At 38.0% G+C, this 22,977-nt stretch overlaps 1 protein-coding gene across 2 annotated transcripts in view; it reads left to right on the top strand.

The window, feature by feature from the left end:
* Positions 1-22,977, top strand: part of LOC308695913 (corticotropin-releasing factor receptor 2) — an 85,961-nt gene that overhangs the window by 26,878 nt on the left and 36,106 nt on the right. The window contains exons 1-5 of one of the 2 annotated variants that reach the window (XM_081374182.1): positions 3,584-3,622; positions 6,377-6,462; positions 8,807-8,913; positions 11,845-11,962; positions 12,870-13,023. In XM_081374182.1, coding sequence (XP_081230308.1) covers positions 8,819-8,913; positions 11,845-11,962; positions 12,870-13,023 — 367 coding nt within the window. In that variant the 5' untranslated portion in view covers positions 3,584-3,622; positions 6,377-6,462; positions 8,807-8,818. Of the gene's footprint in view, positions 1-3,583; positions 3,623-6,376; positions 6,463-8,806; positions 8,914-11,844; positions 11,963-12,869; positions 13,024-22,977 lie in introns of those variants that run through there. The other variant, XM_081374181.1, reaches the window with a different exon arrangement.

Below are 22,977 nucleotides of genomic sequence, written 5' to 3'. Positions count from 1 at the left end.
CCAAGACCAGAGAGCTGTGTAAGGACATCAGGGATAAAATTGTAGACCTGCACAAGGCTGGGATGCTAGGCTGGGCGCAATTATTAGAAAATGGAATAAGTTCTAGGTGACGGTCAATCTCCCTCGGTCTGGGGCACCATGCAAGATCTCACCTCGTGGGGCATCAATGATCATGAGGAAGGTGAGGGATCAGCCCAGAACTACACGGCAGGACCTGGTCAATGACCTGAAGAGAGCTGGGACCACAGTCTCAAAGAAAACCATTAGTAGTAACACACTACGCCGTCATGGATTAAAATCCTGCAGCGCACACAAGGTCCCCCTGCTCAAGCCAGCGCATGTCCAGGCCCGTCTGAAGTTTGCCAATGACCATCTGGATGATCCAGAGGAGGAATGGGAGAAGGTCATGTGGTCTAATGAGACAGAAATAGAGCTTTTTGGTCTAAACTCCACTCGCTGTGTTTGGATGAAGAAGAAGGATGAGTACAACCCCAAGAACACCATCCCAACCGTGAAGCATGGAGGTGGAAACATCATTCTTTGGGGATGCTTTTCTGCAAAGGGGACAGGACGACTGCACCGTATTGAGGGGAGGATGGATGGGGCCATGTATCGCGATATCTTGGTCAACAACCTCCTTCCCTCAGTAAGAGCATTGAAGATGGGCCGAAACACACAGCCAGGGCAACTAAGGAGTGGCTCCGTAGGAAGCATCTCAAGGTCCTGGAGTGGCCAAGCCAGCCTCCAGACCTGAACCCAATACAAAATGTTTGGAGGGAGCTGAAAGTCTGTATTGCCCAACGACAGCCCCGATACCTGAAGGATCTGGAGAAGGTCTGTATGGAGGAGTGGGACAAAATTCCTGCAGTGTGTGCAAACCTGGTCAAGAACTACAGGAAATGTATGATCTTTGTAATTGCAAACAAAGGTTTCTGTACCAAAGTTCTGCTTTTCTGATGTATCAAATACTTATGACATGCAATAAAATGCAAATTAATTACTTAAAAATCATACAATGTGATTTTCTGGATTTCTGTTTTAGATTCCATCACTCACAGTTGAAGAGTACCTATGATAAAAATTACAGACTTCTACATGCTTTGTAAGTGGGAAAACCTGATAAATCTGAAGTGTATCAAATACTTGTTCTCCCCACTGTAGATGTCTCATGTGTATTGAGAGTAGCATTGTAATTGTTACAGTAAATTAACAGGGTAATGCCACGTGAACATGTCCCATTGACCTCCATTCATTTTGTCTATAGGACAAATGAATGGAGAATCTTGAAAGTTGAATTCTGAGAAATGCCCAAGTTGCCCAAAGGGTTCAAACAAACAACTTTTACTTTGATAACCCTATAGAACATGTTACTGTATAAAAGTTCACTGTACTCAACATTTCCAGGTCAACCTTTTGGCAATTAGACTAAAAATTGCACATTTTTTGAAATTTCGCCAAAGTTCATGTGTTAGGTGGCACCCCTAAATCTCAATGGAATTCCTCAAAACTTTGCAAAAGTCATTTTTATGTTAATTGGAACAAAATGCAATGCCAGCCAAATTGATATTTTGAAATTAAAATTTCCCATTCAAATTTGATGCACCCTAATGCATACACTCATGTCTCAATTCTCCCTTGACACAGACCGTTCCTAATGTTTGCCTTCGAGGTACAAGCGTATCAGTACAAGGTCCTCCCTTTCCGGCGGTCCCTGTCACCTCGCATCTTCACGAAGGTCACAGAGGCTCCCCTTGGCCTGCTAAGGGAAGTGGGTATTCAAATTCTCAATTAACTCTACGACTGGCTAATTCTAGCACTCTCGAGTTTTATTGTGTGCACACAGGGACCTTGTGCTCGAGCACCCCAGCCGTTTGGGGCTTCAAGTCAAATGTGAAAAGAGCGAGTTCTCTCAGACGCAGAGCATCTCTTTTCTCAGTGTAGAATTGGACTCAGTCACTATGACAGCACGTCTTATGAGCGAGTGCACCCAGTTGTTGCTGAACTGCCTGAATTCGTTCAGGGGGAAAACAGCGGACTCAGTGAAACCATTTATGTGGCTCCTGGGGCAAATGGTGTCCTTGGTGGCGGTAACACAGCTCAGGTTGATGCATATTTCAGCACTGGCTTCAGACTCGAGTCCTGACATGGGTTAATCTTTTTATTTTAATTGAACATAGAACTGTGACTATCTCTCTTCAATTGAGGATACTTCTAAGCCACTAAGCAAGTGGCACAGATATTGAATTTACGATCCATATTGTTACAGTTTTCAATTATTACTTGGGTTTATGCATAAACATGCCCAGAAACAAAAACATTAAAGCTATCACATGACTTTTTTTTTTAAATTACTTTTTCCTTATAACATTGTGAAGGTCTTACATACTATCCATTTTGGCCTTCATAAACGTAAGTGCTTTTACTTAAACAAATGGAACAGATGCACTGTGACTCTAAACTCATTTGTCTTTTTCAACCCAGACGGATGCTGTCACTCCCAAAAACCTCATCATCTGCATGCAGAGAGAAACTGTCACTCACTTACAACAAATACACGAATAATGATGGATGTAAAGATACTATAGAGGGTTGTGTAGAGATATTTCACTGGAACTAACATTGTTTATATTGTATTTCATTTCTTTATGCTAGTGTTGTCACGATACCAAAATTATTGTTTCGATACCGATACCAAGTCAAGTATTGCGATTTCGATACTTTTTCGATACTTTTCCTGAAAAGGGAGAAACACTCTCAAATATCATTGCTGTGCTTTATTTTAAAACCGGGACAACATTTAATCATATAACACACTAATAAATGAACATATGAACAGCAGATATATTAAACATTTGAACAAAATATGAAATATCAAAATATAAAAAATAAATTAGAGCAATGACATTCAAGGTAAAAAAAATATACATTTAGCAGCATTATCTCATTTATCATAAGAAACACAAGAGCTTTATCTTGATTCTGAACTTTGAATAAAAATATGAACAGCGATTATATTAAACAATGTTTAATACTGGTATGATAAGCCTTATTGGTGATATATTTGACGTGGGGAGAGAGTTGTGGAAGGCCTATACTTCATGTTAAACATAAATATATATAGCAGCAAAGACAACGTCGGCAGTGTTGACTGCAAAATAGGCTACAGAATAATTCGTTCAGTATTGAGAGGTGCAATATTTGAAAATCGATCATATGTTTTAAATTACATTTTATATTGTATTTGTCAAATCTTTCAAACATCAAAATGTCATTGATTAATATGTATTCGTGTCAAAATGACATAGAAACATCTTTTCCTATTCTATTTTGCCTGGAAACGCTTCCAACACGTGTGCGTGTCGCGTGAAAAATAGATTTCTAGAATGCACGCGTTTTCCGCGCGTCTCGAGCTGCACCCAGACGCGTGTGTCACGCAGGCAGTTAACATCATGGGAGCCGAAATAAAAACGGACACGACACGCAGCCAGTGTGTGTCAGGCCTTTACAAATCTGGAACGCGGTCATTCTTAGAAGCGATAGCCTACTAATAAATTAAGGAATCGTGACGTATTTCATTTCCGGTTTTCTTTTGAAGTATCGGTGCACCGTGCAACAGAGCAAGGTAGGCAACTTACTTCCATATGTCACTCCTCCTCGCGTCATCTTTTTCTACGAGTCGTGGACCACTTGTGCTCATAGACAGTATATAAACGATTATGCTCGCACATGCAGCCATCTCTGTAGTGTTTTGTCACATGACACTGACAGCAGCAGGTTCTTTGCTGCGTGCGTCAGGAAAAAAACACAGACGTCCATAGGGAGGCTTTTTTTTTTTTTTTTTAAGTATCGATACTGATAAATGTAGGTATCGTGACGTTTTTAATTTCCGAGTATCGCGATACTTTTGAAGTATCGATACATCGTGCAACACTACTTTATGCATTTGTTAATGTTCAATGATTTAAAAACTTGGTTATACAATTATTAGAAATGTGGCTGAAATATCTGGTTTGCTATCTTTGTGGGGACTCTCCATAGACGTAATGTTTACTTGGCTTTCTAAATGGGGACATTATATAGACGTAATGGTTTTTATACTGAACAAGCTGTATATTATCTCCCTTTACAATAACCCTACCCCTAAACCTACCCATCACAGAAAACTTTCTGCATTTTTACATTTAAAAAAAAAAAACCCTTCAATTTCTTTATTTCTGTCAGGACCACTATCGTCAAATACGATTGACAATTAGCATACAGTTAGGGCATCCGTTCTGGGCAAGAACTCCCTGCGCATCCGTGCAGCCTACCAGCAATAACCCCCCTTAGGGTAAACAGAACAGAACCAACATGAAAATTTGCAAATATATTTAATTCAAGATTTTATAGTACAACATAATTCGAGAATTTATTCTGATTTAAGGGGAATCAGAATGCCAAATCCTGACTAACGAGAGAAGGAGCTGGGGAGGGAGGAGGGTAATTTGCTCCTGAGAAACGCGATAGCTGTTGATAATACTGAAGGAGCTTATATATGAAAACAGTGACAGGCGTCGTATTCCTATAGGTAGATGTGGATCAGCTGAGAGTCACTGATGAAAGCTTGACTAACGTGACCTGCCAGAACTGACGCTATGCTTTTTTAATCTTTTAACAACAATCTTAAACAAGATTTACAAATGAGGACGGAGTTTTTTGGAGATTTTGTCAGGTTTTGGTCACTTCTGGCTACAAATTTTTCCCCGAAACTTAGTTTATACACACAAACTATACACAAAATTGGCACACACACACACACACACACACACACACACACACACACACACACACACACACACACACACACACACACACACACACACACACACACACACACACACACACACACACACACACACACACACACACACACACACACACACACACACACACACACACTATTTTACTGAGACAGGAGGTTGTGGTTGTAATTTGTTCATATGATTATCAGTTGTATTGTCAGCTTGAACAACTCAGACAGGGAAACAGTGGTGAGAATTATGCTAAGTATAGGAATGTACCATTGTTAATGGAGAATGGGTGTTTTTGAAACTGTTATATTCCATTTTCAGTAGATTGTAAATTCTATTTTTTCTTTTGCATAAGAGAGTAGATTATTTATTCTGAACACTGTGACCAAATGTTTCTTCTAGTCTTGATATTTTTTAAAAAATATGTTAAATATTGTTTGTGGGTTTGTCCCTCCTAATGGTGCAATAGTGCTGGCCACCAGTATAAATGTTCTTGTCTGTGTCTATTGCAGCTGAAGAACATAATTGGACAATAACAAACTGCTCCCTAAAAATTGAATTGAATGGGGATATTATTTCCTGTATCTATGTGGTGGGTAGCAATGACACAGAGATCATTAATTGTTTATGTGATGAAAAACATAAAATAATCAAGTGTACCCCCCAAAAGAGTTATTGTGGCCCTGATTTCAACCATGATTTCAACTGAGGCGAGCCCTTATCGAGCGAAAACACTTTCTGTCAGAGCGTTCTGTAAACCCATATGCTTTAGTGCATTAGCCATCACAATGCACTTTATACACAACAGCTGGATTTAGAATAGGTCATAATTGGTAGCGTGTCTCAAAATGGTGCTGATAAGACCTACTGTTTGCTCTTGCAAAACCAATATTCTCTAGAAATCCTAGTTACCTGATACCATGTGAGAACAACACACACAGATCTTCTTGCAGATCTTCTTACAGCCAAGAACATAATGACCATAAGATTGCTGCATCTGTCGAAACAAGAAGTGACTTCTTCGTTGAGTATGGATAGAAAAGCTGACTCATTCTCTTTTAAAATGGCTGTAATAACGAGATGCAGTATATTAACAGGATTTTGAAAAATCTAATTAAGTTCCCAAGTGCAGCTTGGAAAAGAGATTAGAATTTTCCATTAAAAATGAAAAAAAGTAAAATAACCAGAGCAAAGCAAGAAAATTTAAGCATGATGGATTTTCAAAGATATGCAAAATAACTCCTTGGAATAAGAAACTAAGTAAATCGTTCTGCGCCTTTACAAATTACATGCTCAGATTCTCAAATGGAAACAACATATCAAATAGGTAAACTCTAAACTGGAAGGTTTACCTTAGAGCCAACAGCCCTTGAAGTAGGGAAGAATTTAAACGAGTCAATGCCGTTGAGCTGTTATAAATGATGTGTGTATTCAGCAAGTTCTTCAGTGAGGACACTTACTTCAAAGACTTCCAATTTGCTTTAACTTATGTGAATTTTAACTTATGACTGCTGAACAATGGAAATGTTAACCTCTTTGGGCTTTAAGAACCACACTGACTTTGTAATTCCCTTCATTCCCTGCAGGAATTGCTTACAGAGAGTGCTTGGACAATGGTACATGGGCACTGAAAAGTAACTACTCCAACTGTGAGCCCATTCTGGAGGAAAAGGTGGGTGAATGTGTTAGAAGCCTGAACTGTACTCCACTGAACTCTACTGTTTTGGATTAAGTGATGTCCCCAGGATTGTTTATAACATTTCATTAGTAAAAAGAAAAATGATCGATCATCACTTGATTCCCCTGGGAATATATAGTCAGTTCCGATTCAACAGGTCACATTGGGAAAAAAGATCTGGGCACTTCGCTGGCCGCTGGCATTCCTGTCTTGCAAGAAAGCACACACATGATGAGCACTATGGCTGGTGGCATTGATTGTCATGCTGGAGAGTCACTGGAAGGAGACCACACGAGGGATAGCACAGCGTTGAGATTGCCTGCAATGACAACAAGCTCAGTCCGACGATGCTGTGATATATTGTCCCAGACCATGACGGACCCTCCACCTCTAAATCGATCCCTCTCCAGAGAACAGGCCTCGACGTAATGCTCATTCTTTCGGCAAAAAGGCGAGACCTATCATCACCTCTGGAGAGATAAAAACGTGACTTTTCTGTTAAGATCACTTTTCACCATTCCTGTCTTGTCCAGCAGTTTGTGCCCTCATTGCTGCCGCTGATATCTGGTAAGGACTTGCCTTACAACAGGCCTATAAGCCCTCAGTCCTGCCTCTCTCTACCTATTGCGAACGGTCTAAGCACTGATGGGGGGATTGTGCATTACAGTTGCTTTTGGCATCCTTACCTGTGATTTTCAGACACTGACTCTGTGCATGTGTTTTTACACTGCGAGGACAACTTTCCCTCTCACTGTAGCACTGTCTTAGGTTTCTCACAGTACAGATATTGCAATTGCCCTGGCCACATCTGCAGTCCTCAAGCCTCCATGCAGCACGTTTCATGCTTGTTCAGAACCACGGGCTTCTTTCTTTTGGTGTTTTTCAGAGTCAGTAGAAACGTGTTCATTGGTGTCCTAAGTTTTAATAACTGTAAACTTAATTGCCTTCAATCTGTAAGCTGTTAGTGTCTTAATGATTGTTCCACAGGCTATTTTGATTTTCCAAAGTTATCTTTAATAAATACGGTAGCGTGAAAATTTACTCTTTTGTTTTTAAGATGGGAGAACCTGACTCAGTGAGGTGCCCGATAAAACTATTGACCTATTGTCTGAAATGCGGAATGCCGTGAAACTGACAGAGCAGAGTCTCATAGACGGAGGAGAAAGGCAGATATTCTGACACAGTTCTCAGATTATTAATACGAGGATCTCAACATGCACCATGGGGACTCATCCTGTTGAAACCACGATGCTCGTGTGAACCAAAACACTACTCCTCCCGCTCTGAAGTCTGAAGTGACAGTAAACAGGCACATATTCAAGCCGAAAGAGATCACATCGTGAGTTTCCAGACTTGAACACAAGTGTTCCTGTGTAAAACACACTGCGCATGGTCCGGGGAGAGAGAGAGAGCCTCGAGCTTCACACGGGATCTCCAGCAACTCGACTCCACGGCCCACGGTCTCGGGGGTTTACTCTTTTCCTCAAAAGAAAGCGCACTTTGAGTGAAGCACTTTGAAACGAATGCAGTGTGAAATCTCGATAAGCCGTTGAGCATGGCAAAATCCAAAACACTGAACACACTTACAATGAGTGTCCTTGATCATAATAAGCAAGAACACGGGCGCACGCACTGATGAAAAATGGCATTGTGTTCCACACTAAGGGAAGATTAACTCGGCTTCAAGCGAGTCGCTGAAACACAAGAAAACTCTGAAGACAGAACGGGCAGATAAATCGTCCTCCTGAATAAGAGCGATCTGAGGAGTGATGGCACTTGATGGTCCTTTATAAGTCACTGCAATTATTCCCTTTATGTACTTACTGCTTATTGTTTTCCTACTGCAAGACTAAAAGCTTCCCTGCACAACCTGAACTTTTTGGATGGGTTTAAATCAATTAATGCTATTAATGTCAATGCTTTTAGGTTCTGTTGTTTACAGAATCCAACACATTCTGAATGACATGCATAACATAATCCATTTGGCCCAATTATTTTGCTTTCGCCCCATATTATGAAGTAGCCCATTGACATTACTTCTCTCCATATCAGTCAGCTTCTCCCTTCACTTCTGCATGGAAACATTCTGCAAAAGTACAACTGAATCCTTTAGTATGTTGTCTACAGTTTTGTGTCCTCTTTCAAGGACTCATGAGTTTCAAGTCTTTTAGAAGCTTCCATAAGATATTAAGTAAGGACAAAATGGTCATTGAGTAATAACTATTGATTTGTGCTAAAATTGCAATCATTTATCATATTATATCATATCACATGCTAGGAAGAGAATGAATTACTTCTTTAATCATGTCAGAATTAATAATGAATCTGTTTTCCACAGAGGAAGTACCCCATGCACTACAAGATAGCCCTCATCATAAACTACTTCGGTCACTGTATATCTGTGGGCGCTCTCGTTATTGCCTTCATTCTCTTTCTGTGCTTGAGGTAAGTGTGTCAGGGATTTCAGTCTTGTGAGGAAAGTGCTAAGGCCTTGTTCAAAGTTAAGAAATCTAAAACAAAAACTATGTTAGTGTCTGGATTCAGACTGACTTTTTTTGGGTGGTAAATAATGGCGCAAGCCCCAGTAAATTGACGAGGGCAAACCTTGCATGATTCATTTAAATACTCCCCTCACATACATTTAAATATGTAATAGTAAATCCTGACAGTAGCTTTTTAACGGCTGAAAGAGATGATTGTGCTGGAAGCTGTAAATCTGACCCTAAGCCTTAGACTTAAAGATAATCAAGATTGTATATACACTAAAGGAAAACTGTAGTCATTATAATATCTACTCTAATTTTCTCTTTTCTGTGGAACACTCAAAGATATTTTTTTTTAAAGGTCCCGTTCTATGCCCCTTTTCACAAGATGTAAAATAAGTCTCTGATGTCCCCAGAGTGTGTATGTGAAGTTTGAGCTCAAAATACCCAACAGATCATTTTTTACAGTATGTTTAAATTGACTTTTTTTGGGGCTCAGAAAAACGAGCCGTTTCAGTGTGTCCCCTTTAAATGCAAATGAGCTGCTGCTGGACGGCACAGGGGGCGGAGCTTCATGAGCTCGCGCTCAGTCTGTCAGGAAAAATTCATCTCACGGAATGATGATAATATCAGAAACTGTCAGTAACGGCGTTCATTTCGAGTCGGACAATAATGCCTACAGAGTCAGAGTGCTGTATAGAGATGAAACAGGTATAGTTTAGTAGTTTAATTACGGTTATTATAACGTATTTGTCATCTGCTTGTAGGCTATGTATCCATTATTTATTAATAGCCTACAAGTCTGCTGTCTGAATGATGATCAAACATATACTGATGAGTTTAATAAAGTTTATTGTACATCACACAAAAGATGAAGCGTCAGTTTTACTTCAGAAAAACACCGTAAGAGCTGAGTAAACGCAGTAGGCTAAGTTATAAGAAGTGCGCAAGTAGCCAGTAGAGTTGAGGGAGCATTCCTGTGGGCGGAGGTTAGTCAAGAAACGGTTCTGGTGACATCACTAATGCAGGATGTAGAGGGATGTAGTCCAATCGAGCCGTTTTTTGTAGTCAACTTCTGTTAAATAAAATATCTCGCTTGGCATTGAACTTTGAGCTTTATAATTTTACAGATATTATTTATGCTCTAACAGCAACATTACACAATAACTAAAGTTTGAAACATGGAATCGCATGCAACGGGACCTTTAAGTCACTGGTCGTTTTTTTTTATTTATTTATACAAAATAATGGGGAATTTTACCTTTTATTTTATATTAAAAATGACAACATATAAAATGATGCTCTTTTCCAAATCTTCTGAAGTCATATGATAGCTTCGTATGAAAAAGACAAGTCATTACACAGTGTCACAGATTGTCTGTCTTTCCTTGTGCTCTTGTTGTGTAGTAATTTATTTAGTATTTTGCTTTATTGAGGGGTGTCCAATCTCTTACCTTATGTGACCTTGGACCACAAAACCAGTCACATGGGTTAATTTTTGGAAATTGAGATTCATACATCATCTGAAAGCTGAATAAATGTATGGTTTGTTAGGATTAGGATATACATCTATCTGAACATCTGGAATCTGAGGATGCAAAAAACATCGAAACATTGAGAAAATCACCTTTAAACTTTACGATTTTGCTGCATTCACTCACAAAAATAAATGTTTTATATATTTACGGTGGGAAATTTACTAAATATCTTTATGGAACATGATATTTACTTAATATCCTAATGATTTTTGGCATAAAAGAAAAATCGATAATATTGACCCAAACTGTTGGCTATTGCCACAGATAAACCAGTGCGACTCGTGACTGGACGTAGTGATCCAGGGTCACATATGGCATAGAATCAAGAGTTTAAATTGAGTATTAGCTGTGATCATGGTAGTCACAAGCAAAACCATGCTCTTCGTAGTGTATGGTTACTTAAACATTATAATAATATTTATATTTATAATAATAGTAAAATTGATAATAAATGCATTTGTGCCACAATACAACATTTGTACAGTGTTAGTAACTGCAATGTAATGAACTATAAGAGTGGTGCAGGATTGAAACGTGTGTAATTACTGGTGTGTATACGGCACACTGTTTTCTGATTTAACTTGTCAATGCAGTTTACTGGCTGTTTTCAGCTATCTTCACCTCAGATCCTTTAATGTCCCCGTATCACACGAGTGTACTGAGCAGAACGTGTATGGATCTAGCGATCTGCGCTGTTAATCGTTTGATGAAGCAGTGCTATTGCTTTGAGCTCAGTGAGTCTAGATCCAGCGCTCTAGTCTTCTGTCACTCACACGTGACACTTATTTATGGAAAGATAATGAAATCCAAACTGTATTATGTCATTATAAATGCACTGCAACCTTTACAGTGCATTTGATGTGTGTAATTCCTGCACCATCGAGTCGCGGCACAAACACACGCCATTGGTTGATCCAAATCTGCTGGGACAGATTCTCAAACAGAGTCAGTGTTGTGTACAATAAACATATGAATCACTTGAAGAGCTGATGAAATTAAACATGTCATTTTATAAATATGCAGACCTCACTGAAAGTGTCACTGAACATTTCTTTTAAAAGTGCATTTTTATCAGGCTTCTCTGTTTATTTAAGTTTATTAGTCATTTATTGCAATGCATTATTTTAAAAAATGTCACTGATTAGAGTAAAATTAATAACATAAAAATGAGAAAAAATGTCAGATTTTGCATCGTCTTTGAATCCTTTAGCTGTGTCTCTAGCTCATCTTTGCTCTTTGTCCCATATTCATGCTTATGAATTTCCATAATCAGCTCATGCAATGCTAAAACTGTGTCACAGTGTAATTGCTGAAATGATTGTTTTTTTCTTTAATCTTTTTTTTTTTAATTCAAGGAGCATCCGATGCCTTCGCAACATAATCCACTGGAACTTAATTACGACCTTCATTCTGAGGAATGTAATGTGGTTTTTGCTTCAACTGATTGACCAAAACATTTATGAGACAAATGAGGTATGAAACACTTTTAAACTACATTTCAGCCTATTAATATGTGGAGAGATCAGCAGGTTTCAAACATTTACATTTATGATGTTGGCAGACGATTCCTCACGATATTATTTTCAAAAAAAGTAGCTGAACTCTCTGCTGGTATGAACTGCCTCATTACTGCCTCTCCGCTGAAGAGAGGATACACATGTTTCCACCATGCGGTGTTTATTCAGACAGAACGACTGTAGTCTTCACTGATACAAAGACGGTAACAATGTGATTGTGACACGAGTGGCATTGCTTTTTAACATGGTTACAACATAATACAAATAATTCATTATACACATTATAAGTAAGCAAATTTAAAGGGATAGTCCAAACAAAAATGAAAATTTGATAATTTCATCCCATGCCGTTCTAGATGAATATGACTTTCTTATATGAATATGAATACAAATGAAGTTATATTTCTGTAAAGAAGCATGTGATGTAGGTCTGACTTTAACACATGAACCTTACAGTACAGTGTGATGCAGCATCCATTGAGCCAACATATTATTGTTGTTTGCTTTCCAGGGACTAGCAGATATCCTAGCAGAAGTATATCACACTGAGTTGAATAATGATTTTATGGAAATCTGTGAAATGTTTTATGCAGTAACCATTTAGTAGTAATGGCTGTTGGACATGTTGTGCATAACAACACGGTTTGGCTTGCCTCATTATTTTCCAGGTGCAATATTAATATTGCAGTATTTGCAATCATTTATCACCGTGCAAAACACTTTTATGAAATATTTGAGAAATCTGGGGTATGATGTTGTTTTAAGACCTAGAATAAGATTCCTGTTAGCATCAAGTAAAAGTAATGCATCCAAAGAGTTCACCTCAATTAACACCCTTTCTCCGTCTCTTTCTCTCTGTATAGCCCTGGTGCCGTCTTATAACAACAATCTATAATTACTTTGTGGTGACCAATTTTTTCTGGATGTTTGTGGAGGGCTGCTATCTTCACACGGCGATTGTGATGACATATTCCACAGACAAGCTTCGTAAATGGGTCTTCCTCTTCATCGGATGGTGTGAGTTGATTTCTCTACATGAGTGTACTCGTTTTGAAAGGCCTAATCATCTGCAATTTAAATTAGCTGTGAGGAAAGAAGCGGAAATGTAGTCTGCTATTCGGCAAAGTTTAAAAACAACGTTTTGTTTTATTTGGAAGTTTTCTGTGTGTCATGTGACTTTATTAGAGTGAAACCTGTAAAAAAAAAAATGTTTTCGCTCCAATCAGAAATATAAATGGTACAGATATTGCAGAACACAAGATTCAAGCACCCAAACTTAAAGGTGAGATTTACAAAGTTCAATGTGAGAATTAAAAAAATAGCTTTAAAAATGTCTGGTAACACTTTACTTGAAGGGGTGTGCATAAGACGGACATGGCACCTTCATAATCATGACATGACACGTGTCATGATTATGATGGAGGTTTTATGCATGTTTATGTCAACTGTCATTAAGAGTCATTCGCTCAATTATGAAATTTTTAATGCAAAGATGACATTGTTTGAGATGTCTTTGTTATGACAACTTGACATAAACCAATACATCATAACCTGTCATAAACATGACATAGCAGAATAATCATCAAACTTAAGAAACTACTTAGCTTTATGGGTTAATGTTACATTTACTTTTTTTTCCCAGTTGTGCAAATTGAATTTGTCATTAAACTGTCATTAAGTGTTAATACTCTGTCAAATAATTTTATAACAGTGTCATGAATATTTTTCTTGACCTCAACTACAGTGATACGAATTTAATTTGTCATTAAAATGTAATTAAGTGTTAATACTGTCAAATTATTTTATAACTAATACTGGAATACTGGAAAAAAAGTGTTCAGAAATATATTCATATCACAGTTATAAATAATGGCCTCAAGACAGCCAGTGTCAGAACCAACCACATGACAGTTTAATGTAATCTTAACCCATAAAGCTAAGTAGTTTCTTAAGTTTGATGATTATTCTGCTATGCCATGTTTATGACAGGTTATGATGTACTGGTTTATGTCATGTTGTCATAACAAAGACATCTCAAACAACGTCATATTTGCATAAAAAATGTCATAATTGAGCGAATGACACTTAATGACAGTTGTCATAAACATGCATAAAACCTCCATCATATTCATGACATGTGGGCGAGTCACACGTGTTCAAGTCTCAAGCGAGACTCGAGTCGCAGTGCACATGAACCCAGCAAGTCCAGTCAAAATACCAAACAGAGTTTATATTGGACTCAACCTTGTTTACTTTCCCCTCAGAAATGATTAACTGTCTTAATTATACATTTATACTGTAATATTAATAATTATAATAATCATATGATTTATTTTAGTATGGATTTATTGTTATTACAATTTTGAATAACAATTATAAAAAAAATTGAAGGTAAAACAGTTGAAGGTAAATTCACAAGTTTGATGCATTAATTGCTTTGGTTTTATTATAAATGTCATATGTTTAACTTTGATTATGTATTTTTTTTTTATGGAATATCACAGACAGAAATTGCCTTTCCCACTATTAGCCAATATTTGACCCCTTAAACTGTCTTCCAGGGGCATTTATTTTCTAATCATGTTAATGTAAACATTATGCATTTATACTGCAATAACAACTGCATAAATAATGTTATGAGATTAATGATTTAAATATGAACATTTTATTATAGGAAAAATGAGAAGGGGAATATATATATATATATATATATATATATATATATATATATTTAAATTATGAAATGAAAACCGCTGTAGGCTGTGGCAAATCACTGTCTTAATGAATGATTCATAGAAGCATTCATTCAACTGATTCATTCAAAACGGCTGATTCATTCTGGAATGAAGCAACTTGGTCACTGAATCACTGAGCCGATTCGTTCATTCGTTCGCCACAGAGACGCATAACTCTTTTGCTGTGGCTTGTCTGTAGCTATTGTCCTTGGAGAAATAGAGAAAAAACTGAGAATATGGACAGTTTTATGTCTAAAATGTCACTTTTCACAATATTCACTCTTTATTTACTGAACTGTTGTATAAATTCAACATCACATTTGCAATCGCGCTAATATTATGGAAATATTGGTTGACATCATATGTTATAAATATAAAATAACTAATTATAGGGCCATTTTTGCCACCATATCTTAAATTTTGGGTGCATTTGATTAATTTTGGTGGGACTTTGCCCCAACTCCCTGATGTCTGACTCTGCTTCAACAAAACATTGTTAACAGTTTTGTATATTGTTTTCCGTCATTGGAAAGAGACATATTTGACGTTAAAGCACTATGATTTGAAAGAAACTGTGGCAAGTGTCAGCGAATTTACATCACGTTAATTACAAAACATGCCATCATTATTAATCCCTTTAATCTATTGACAGCCTTAAAGGGTTAGTTCACCCAAAAATGAAAATTCTGTCAGTAGTTACTCACCCTCATGTTGTTCCAACCGCGTAAGACCTTCGTTCATCTTCGGAACACAAATTAAGATATTTTTGATGAAATCAGAGCCATGTCTCACTCCTCCATAGGCTTCTAGGTGACCGAAACTTGCTGGCCCAGAAAAGTTATTAAAGAGATCGTTAATATAGTCCAAGTGACTCCAGTGGCTCAATCTTAAGTATATCAAGCGACGAGAATACTTTTTGTGCGCAAAAACAAACAAAAATAACGACTTTATTCCACTTTTCATTTCCTTCTCTCTCGACCTCTAGTTGGTTTGCGTAGTGTTTTTGCGCAGCGCGTCTGTGTTACACGTCACCACGTAGGCTCACTATTGGCCGACGCCGGTCATGTGTGTGATGCGTGATGACGTGCAACACAGACGCGCAGCGCAAAAACACTACGAGGCCCAGAGAGAAGGAAATGAATAGTGGAATAAAGTCGTTATTTTTGTTTGTTTTTGCGCACAAAAAGTATTCTCGTCGCTTGATATACTTAAGATTGAGCCACTCGAGTCACTTGGACTATATTAACGATCTCTTTAATAACTTTTCTGGGCCAGCAAGTTTCGGTCACATAGCAGCCTATGGAGGAGTGAGACAGCACTCAGATTTCATCAAAAATATCTTAATTTGTGTTCCGAAGATGAACGAAGGTCTTACGGGGTTGGAACAACATGTGGGGGAGTAATTACAGACAGAATTTTCAGTTTTGGGTGAACTATCCCTTTAAGCTACACTTGAAAACATAATTTTGTATAAGCGGCATGCTGTTTTGGCCATTATTCCTCTAAATTTAGTCAAGTGAACTGTAACGAACAGGTTAGCTTACATGGCTTTCCTTTCTGAAGTGGACAATCCTGTCAGTCGGGTCTCAATCCATTGATCATCAGTATCGGGGAGAACTGGATCAAATCTGAAGCAGGAGTAGTGAAAGTCTGGTGACTACTGTAATAGTGGAGCCCTAATAATAATAATAATAATATGAAAAAACAATAATTACAATAGGGGCTACAGAAGCGTCACTGCTCGGCCTGACCCTCCAGGGCTTGGGCCGTAATTACACTGAATTATGACGGTATTTTCAAAATCTCATGTTTAATATCCTCCAACTGGATGAAGTCTGTGCCATCATACACTACGCAATTTTTTGTTTATCTGCCAAGTCCGACTGTTGAAAATCAGAGCCAGTCTGCAGATTATGGGCAGATATCACAAAAAAATGATGTAGTGTATGATGGCACAGACTCATATTTTTAGCTTTGTTTAACTAGCACTGACTTGCCCAGATTGCAAACTGGGGCAAATATTTGGGCAAAAGCCTTGCAGTGTATTCCAGTCTTAACTCTTCTCTGAGCCCCAGAGGCAGACCAAGACAGGGGAAGATGAGGAAGCCGGAGACTAAGACGAGTTTGTAGTGAAATCTGTGAACGTTTGTACAAACAAATCATGATTCATCAATAACTTTTTTTCTGAAATTTGTTCAAAATTTTGACAAATTGTAGGAGCAACTGAAACCTCTCATAATCACATACTCTGAGTGGTCTTATAAATGTGTTGTGTGTGTTTGTACATACATATGTTTGATTTTAATATTTCATTTTATACAGAAACGTCCACTTTTGGTATAGCAAGATGTCTTAAAATTGATTTCTTTTTCTAACATTTAAACTTACACCACATTATTAGATTACCCTTTGACTTTATGAATACACATAAATTACAGCTTAATGATTTTTTATATTTTTTGAACATTTATTTAAAGACCGCATGTACCATTTTTTGTCACTGGTGTTACCTTACTTCTTTGGCAATATTAAAGGTTTTTATGAAATATTATTTCAATTTTTTTTCAGCACATGTAGACAGAGTTAGCGAAAAATAATAATAACACAACAAATAAGGAGATTATGTTTTATTTATTTTAATCAGGTTTGTTAAAAGTGTGCTTGAATGAGGTTAGTTCATTTGCACTACCATCTATTTGCTATAACAATGAAAATATTTGAAAACCAGTTAAAATCAAGTTAAAATCAAGTAATGATGCAATCCTTTAAATCTTAACTTTTGAGTGTAGCAGAATAAAATGGATGTAACATTATTACTATGTCACATGTGACATTGCATTTAATGTGAGAGAAAAAAAGACAGTAACACCAGTGACACAATAAAGTTTATCTATAAATGGAAGTCACTGGTGTTACTGATGTTACCCATAAGAAAGGTGACACCAGTGACAGTAACACCAGTGATAATTTTTATGAAAAATTAATTTTACAAAATGGCTGCTGCAAGGTAACAAACCACATGTTGTCAATCATGGTATACTAACTAAATTAAGTAGTTTAATCCATTTGTATTCTAGTTTTTTTTACAATTACCTAACAGTAAAGTAGGTCATACCAGTGACTTCAACTAAAAGCTTCATATGAAATCATGAGATAAATGAGAAGATTTCTGCTAACTGAGAAGAGACAGTGGATCTACCATGGGCTTTTCTTCATAGATATTCAGGAAATTGGAAGAAGAAAGTCAAGTGATGTCATCAGTGTGATTTTTATTTCAAAATAAGAGATTTTTGTTTAACGGTAACACCAGTGACACAACTCCAGGGGACCACTACTTTCATTATAAATTTTATAATATTTATTCTGCATTTTTTTTATATATATCATTAACATTATATATTTAATAGTTATGTATACATTATTGTATTTTAAATGATGTAAAAATCTGTTATTGACCTCAAAATAAAGCATTTTCCCTCTGTACATGACTGTGGGGACGAGCACTTCTGTGGTGCTTGAAATTCTATATAATTAATAAAAATCAAATATTGCCACATTGATGGCTCAAGAGGGTGTAATTGTTCAAATAACATATTGTTTTATTTTAAAATGTAAAGAAATTGTAACCTTAAAGTGTTTTTTAAGTGTAATATTTCTGTAAAGGCTAGGGACAGAAAAATGGACATTTTCGTAGAATGACCTTTATACACACACACACTTTATTAGGTACACATTGCTCACTGGGCCTCATTCATTCATTCATTCATTCATTCATTCACCCTTTTGCCTTCAGAACTGCCTTAATTCTTCGTGGCACAGATTCAACAAGGTGCTGGAACATTTCTCCGAGATCTTGCTCCATACTGTCATGATCGCATCACACAGTTGCTGCAGATTTGTCGCTGCACATCCATGATGCAAATCTCTCGTTCCAGCACATCTCAAAGCTGCTCTATTGGATTGAGATCTGAAGACTGTAGAGGCTCTTTGAGTTCAGTGAACTTATCGTCATGTTCAAGATTTTCTTGACATGATTTGAGCTTTGTAAAATGGCGCATTATCCTGCTAGATGTATCCATCAGAAGATGGTCCACTGTGGTCATAAAGGGAAGGACATGTTCAGCAACAATCCTCAGGTAGACTGTGGCGTCAGATCATCTTGATCATTCTACATGCCTAAATGCATCGAGTTGCTCTCATGTGATTTGCTTTAACAGGTGATCTAATAAAGTGGCCATTGAGTGCATGTGGTCCCACTTTTTATTAGGTGTCTTTAATGACCATGTATTAACATTTAGATTAATCATTGAATACGATGCACTTATTGTGTACATACATGTTTTACACTGTAGCATATATGTTTTTAAAAATACCTGCATGATGTAGGTTATTTCTGTAATTGCATCAGTAGTCGACATTCCCTTAACCTTCAATCCGACCCATTCCACCAAACCTGTCCTAACCTCACCCGTCTCCCACTTCACTGGCAGCACCAGAGTTTTGCAATTCAATATGAACACAATAAGTACATTGAGCTTATTTTTCTGTAGTAGTCATAGTAGATAAGGACAGCTAATATAAAATAATCACGTCCAAGTGTGCGGAAAGGCCCAGTCTGCTTCCACACAAATGTCCTCCAAAGACGCACACTTAGATAAGATAGACTGAGAAGAAGCAACGGAGGCTGACTCATCTGGTTTGAACTGAGAACATTGAACCTTCTAGGAATATAGATAAGTTCCCAGAGCAAACACGAGCAGTACAGATTGCTCTTAGGCTTATCATCCCATGCATGAAACGAGGAACAATTGAGTGCCTCCCCTAAAAAACTCCACCTGGTGCATATTTAGCAGCAATAACATACACACCTTAATTATAACAGCACAATTCTCCCGAAGGAACGCCAGAACTGATCCGACAGGCGATGGGTCCGAATGCTCTCTCTGCATCACGATGCAAATATCCACCACTTGAAAGCATAGAGCCTTCGTGATAATAGCAGAACTTTCTCATGGTCTGAGAAAATATTTTCAGGCAAATAATGATCAATAATGCACAATAAGGCCTATTTGTTTCCATTAAAAATGTAAAGCAATTAAAAATACTATTTGGCCAGTGGAAAAGATTAAGAAAAACTTTTTCTGAAATGTATTTTACACTATTTGATTTATTTATTCCAAAACAAGGCAAGGATAGGCTACTAAATGATTTTTAGCAATGTAATGTGACGCACTTCCATATCTCATATTTTCCTAATGTCTTGTACCGTTAAACATGGCATCAGGTGGATGAATATGCATATGCAAATGATATGCAGATGAGGATATGCAAAGTAAAACGAGGCGTTGTAAGCTCATATATGGTTATTTCGGGGAGGAGACGCATGTGCGCACAATCTTCCGCTGAAAAGGAGATCTTGTAGCCTTGGAAAGTAGATCTGCTCTAATTTCAATCTCTCAAGGACGGTCCTCCGATCTGAGAACCAAATGTGGGACTGATACGACACTGCTACCAACAGAATACGCACACTGTTTTCTCACACTCTCGCAAGAACTGCTGGAAGCAGACTTATTGGCGGAAAGGCAAAGTGGGACACGTATGTTCTCTGAGAATTTATTCATAGTGATAATGGAGACTAAAAAGGACACTGGGTCGTTTCACTCGAGGCGAACATATCTACCTCTGCTCTGCCGAATCAGAGCACAGACTGGAGAAAGGCATCACTGCACTGAGCTCAAGCAAGAAGACACACAGATGATCTGCTGTTACCCTGAACCGATACACATGGCTGGATTAACAGATCTGGAGGACAGTGTGAGAAAAGGCAAATGCATTTCTGCAGGTTGACACAATCCTCCCAAAGGATCCTCCCATTCTGGGCCATCTGATCAGGAACAGCCCTCCGGCTGGGAAGCCTCAGCTGCCGACCTCAGATCTAGGGATCTGCTCGAAGCCCAGTATCTTATTCCGAACGGCACGGATAATGGCCTCAAAACGAATAACAAATAGTTCTGCAGAATAATAGAAAAAATATTCGGCTGACATATTAGCCGTGTTTCCATTACCCTTCAAATTGTGCAAATTGAAATTACGAATTGAAAATAAGCCCAATGGAAACGCGTCGAGTTTTTACGCTCGCATGAGGTGTTTGAAACAGGAATATTTATCAAAACTGCAATGGAAACAGTTTTTGCACATTTAAAGGTCACCTGGTGTGTTTGGACAGAAAATGAGAGTTCTTGAAAGAATTGCGGGAATACTGGATTCTAAACAACAAAGAAATGCCACAATTTATATCAAGATCTTGAAGCAGAAATGAGGGAGAAACACCAGAAACTCCTCATATGAGCCGCTCCCAGTATAAGGGGCTTTCCTTGTCATTAATGCTTGAATACACACATACGTCTCCTTCCAATAAACATAATGGCTAGTGCAGTGGCTGGGATATATATAAACCCACCAACATCCGCTGCCATGATTATTGGTATGACTTATCGCGAGAGGAAAAAATTACGTTTCAGTCGTATAACATCGGTTAATGGAAACGCCGTCATTTCGCAATAGTTTTCTATCGACATTTAGAAACTTTTGCAAAAGTTTTGTGCAATATTGTAATGGAAACGCTGCTAGTGACTGCTTGTGTTTGCTGGATAACGGGTAAGGCAGGGGATAGCATGAAATTTTACTTAAACCTAAAATCACTACTAAATTCTGGGCCCTATCCTACACCTGGAGCAATGCAGCACCAAGTGTGTTTTGCTAGTTTCAGCCCGACGCAGTTTTCATTTTCACGTCCAGCGCCACGTTATTTATATAGGAAATGCATTTGTGCCCATCTGTGTGTCCATGGGCTGCCGGTCTGAGAACGAGGTGTGTGTTCTGGCGCATTGTTGGCGCATTTTAAGGAACTCAAATAGACCATTGACCAACTGAAACCTGCTCTAAAGTCAATGGCGTAATATTGTTTTTGTTATTTAAAGAGCACGTTAGTAATGTGCGCCTATAGGCGGGTCCACAACATTTGTACACTCTGCTTATTACACACACAGTCTGCTTATTACACACACAGGGACGCAGCAGCTCACAAACATGCCAAATATTAAAAATAAAAGGATTACAATGTAAAAGATTATTATTGTGTACATAAATATATGGTGGAATCCGGCTTGTCCCGTAGATGGTCTGAGCTTTAACCTCACACACACACACACACACACAGCTTTAACCTCTCAGATTCGTTTGCTCTCTGGAGACGCGTTCAGTCTTTCCGCGTACAAATTCCCTCATGTAAATAGTGAATCCGCCATGGCTCGAGCGCAACTGGCTTTTAAAAGGGAATGGGAGATGAGACTCTGATTGGTTAATTTCACGTAAAGCCCAAAACACACCCATTATTCATTAAGAGAATAGAGGCAACCCTTTTAGACCATGAACCTTTTTTCCCTTTGTTAAACTAGCAAGAGTGGATTCGGACACACACCCTAAGTGCACTTACGGCGCGTGCTTTAGACCATGAGCTTAGATCGTTAACATAGGGCCCAGTGAGTGTGTGAAGTGAATGATTGTAAGCTATATAAATGAATCGAGTGCAGATCAAATAGCCGCTTTGACATCTCTGTGCATCTCTCAGAAATCAGACCTTGGTAAGAGTGATATCAACTAACATAGGCTACAACATCACACACATGTTCTACTTTTTGATATGCTTATTTAAATTATTTAAACCTTGTATGACATGATACACGAATGAATGCATAGAATGAATGCAAAACAAATAACTGTGTTGCTGTTATTATATAACCAAACCAGCTCTCTGTCATGAGTAATAATGCCCGTTTTGTGCTGCTGTTTCGTATGCCCGTTTTGTGGTTACGTATTGGGAAGCCAGGAAACGTATCCATCGACAGACACATAAATTAGCCGAACTCTCTCCGTCTGTTAACACGATGCTACTTTCAGCAAACCATATTATATGAGTCATCAGATTTGAGGTGAACCGCAGTGCAAGTGTGCCGAACCATGTGTGGAGAATGGTACAATTCGATATTTACCAAAAACCGTTGCTCCCCTAGTGTTTGTTCTGTAATGTGTAACGTGTTTATGACGCTATGTTCTGTTTTACTGTTCGCCTGAGTTCTGGGTTAGTTTCCTCGGCTGTTGATTAGTTTTTCCACATACCTGTTTCTGTTCTCCTTGACTACATTCCCTGTGTAATTTTCACTTCAGGGTCTGGTTT

This window comes from Scardinius erythrophthalmus (genome assembly GCF_964197995.2).
Source record: "Scardinius erythrophthalmus genome assembly, chromosome: 9".
Taxonomy (NCBI): domain Eukaryota; kingdom Metazoa; phylum Chordata; class Actinopteri; order Cypriniformes; family Leuciscidae; genus Scardinius; species Scardinius erythrophthalmus.
Note: the sequence above shows the minus strand (reverse complement) of the source record. Positions and strands in the feature narration are given on the sequence as shown.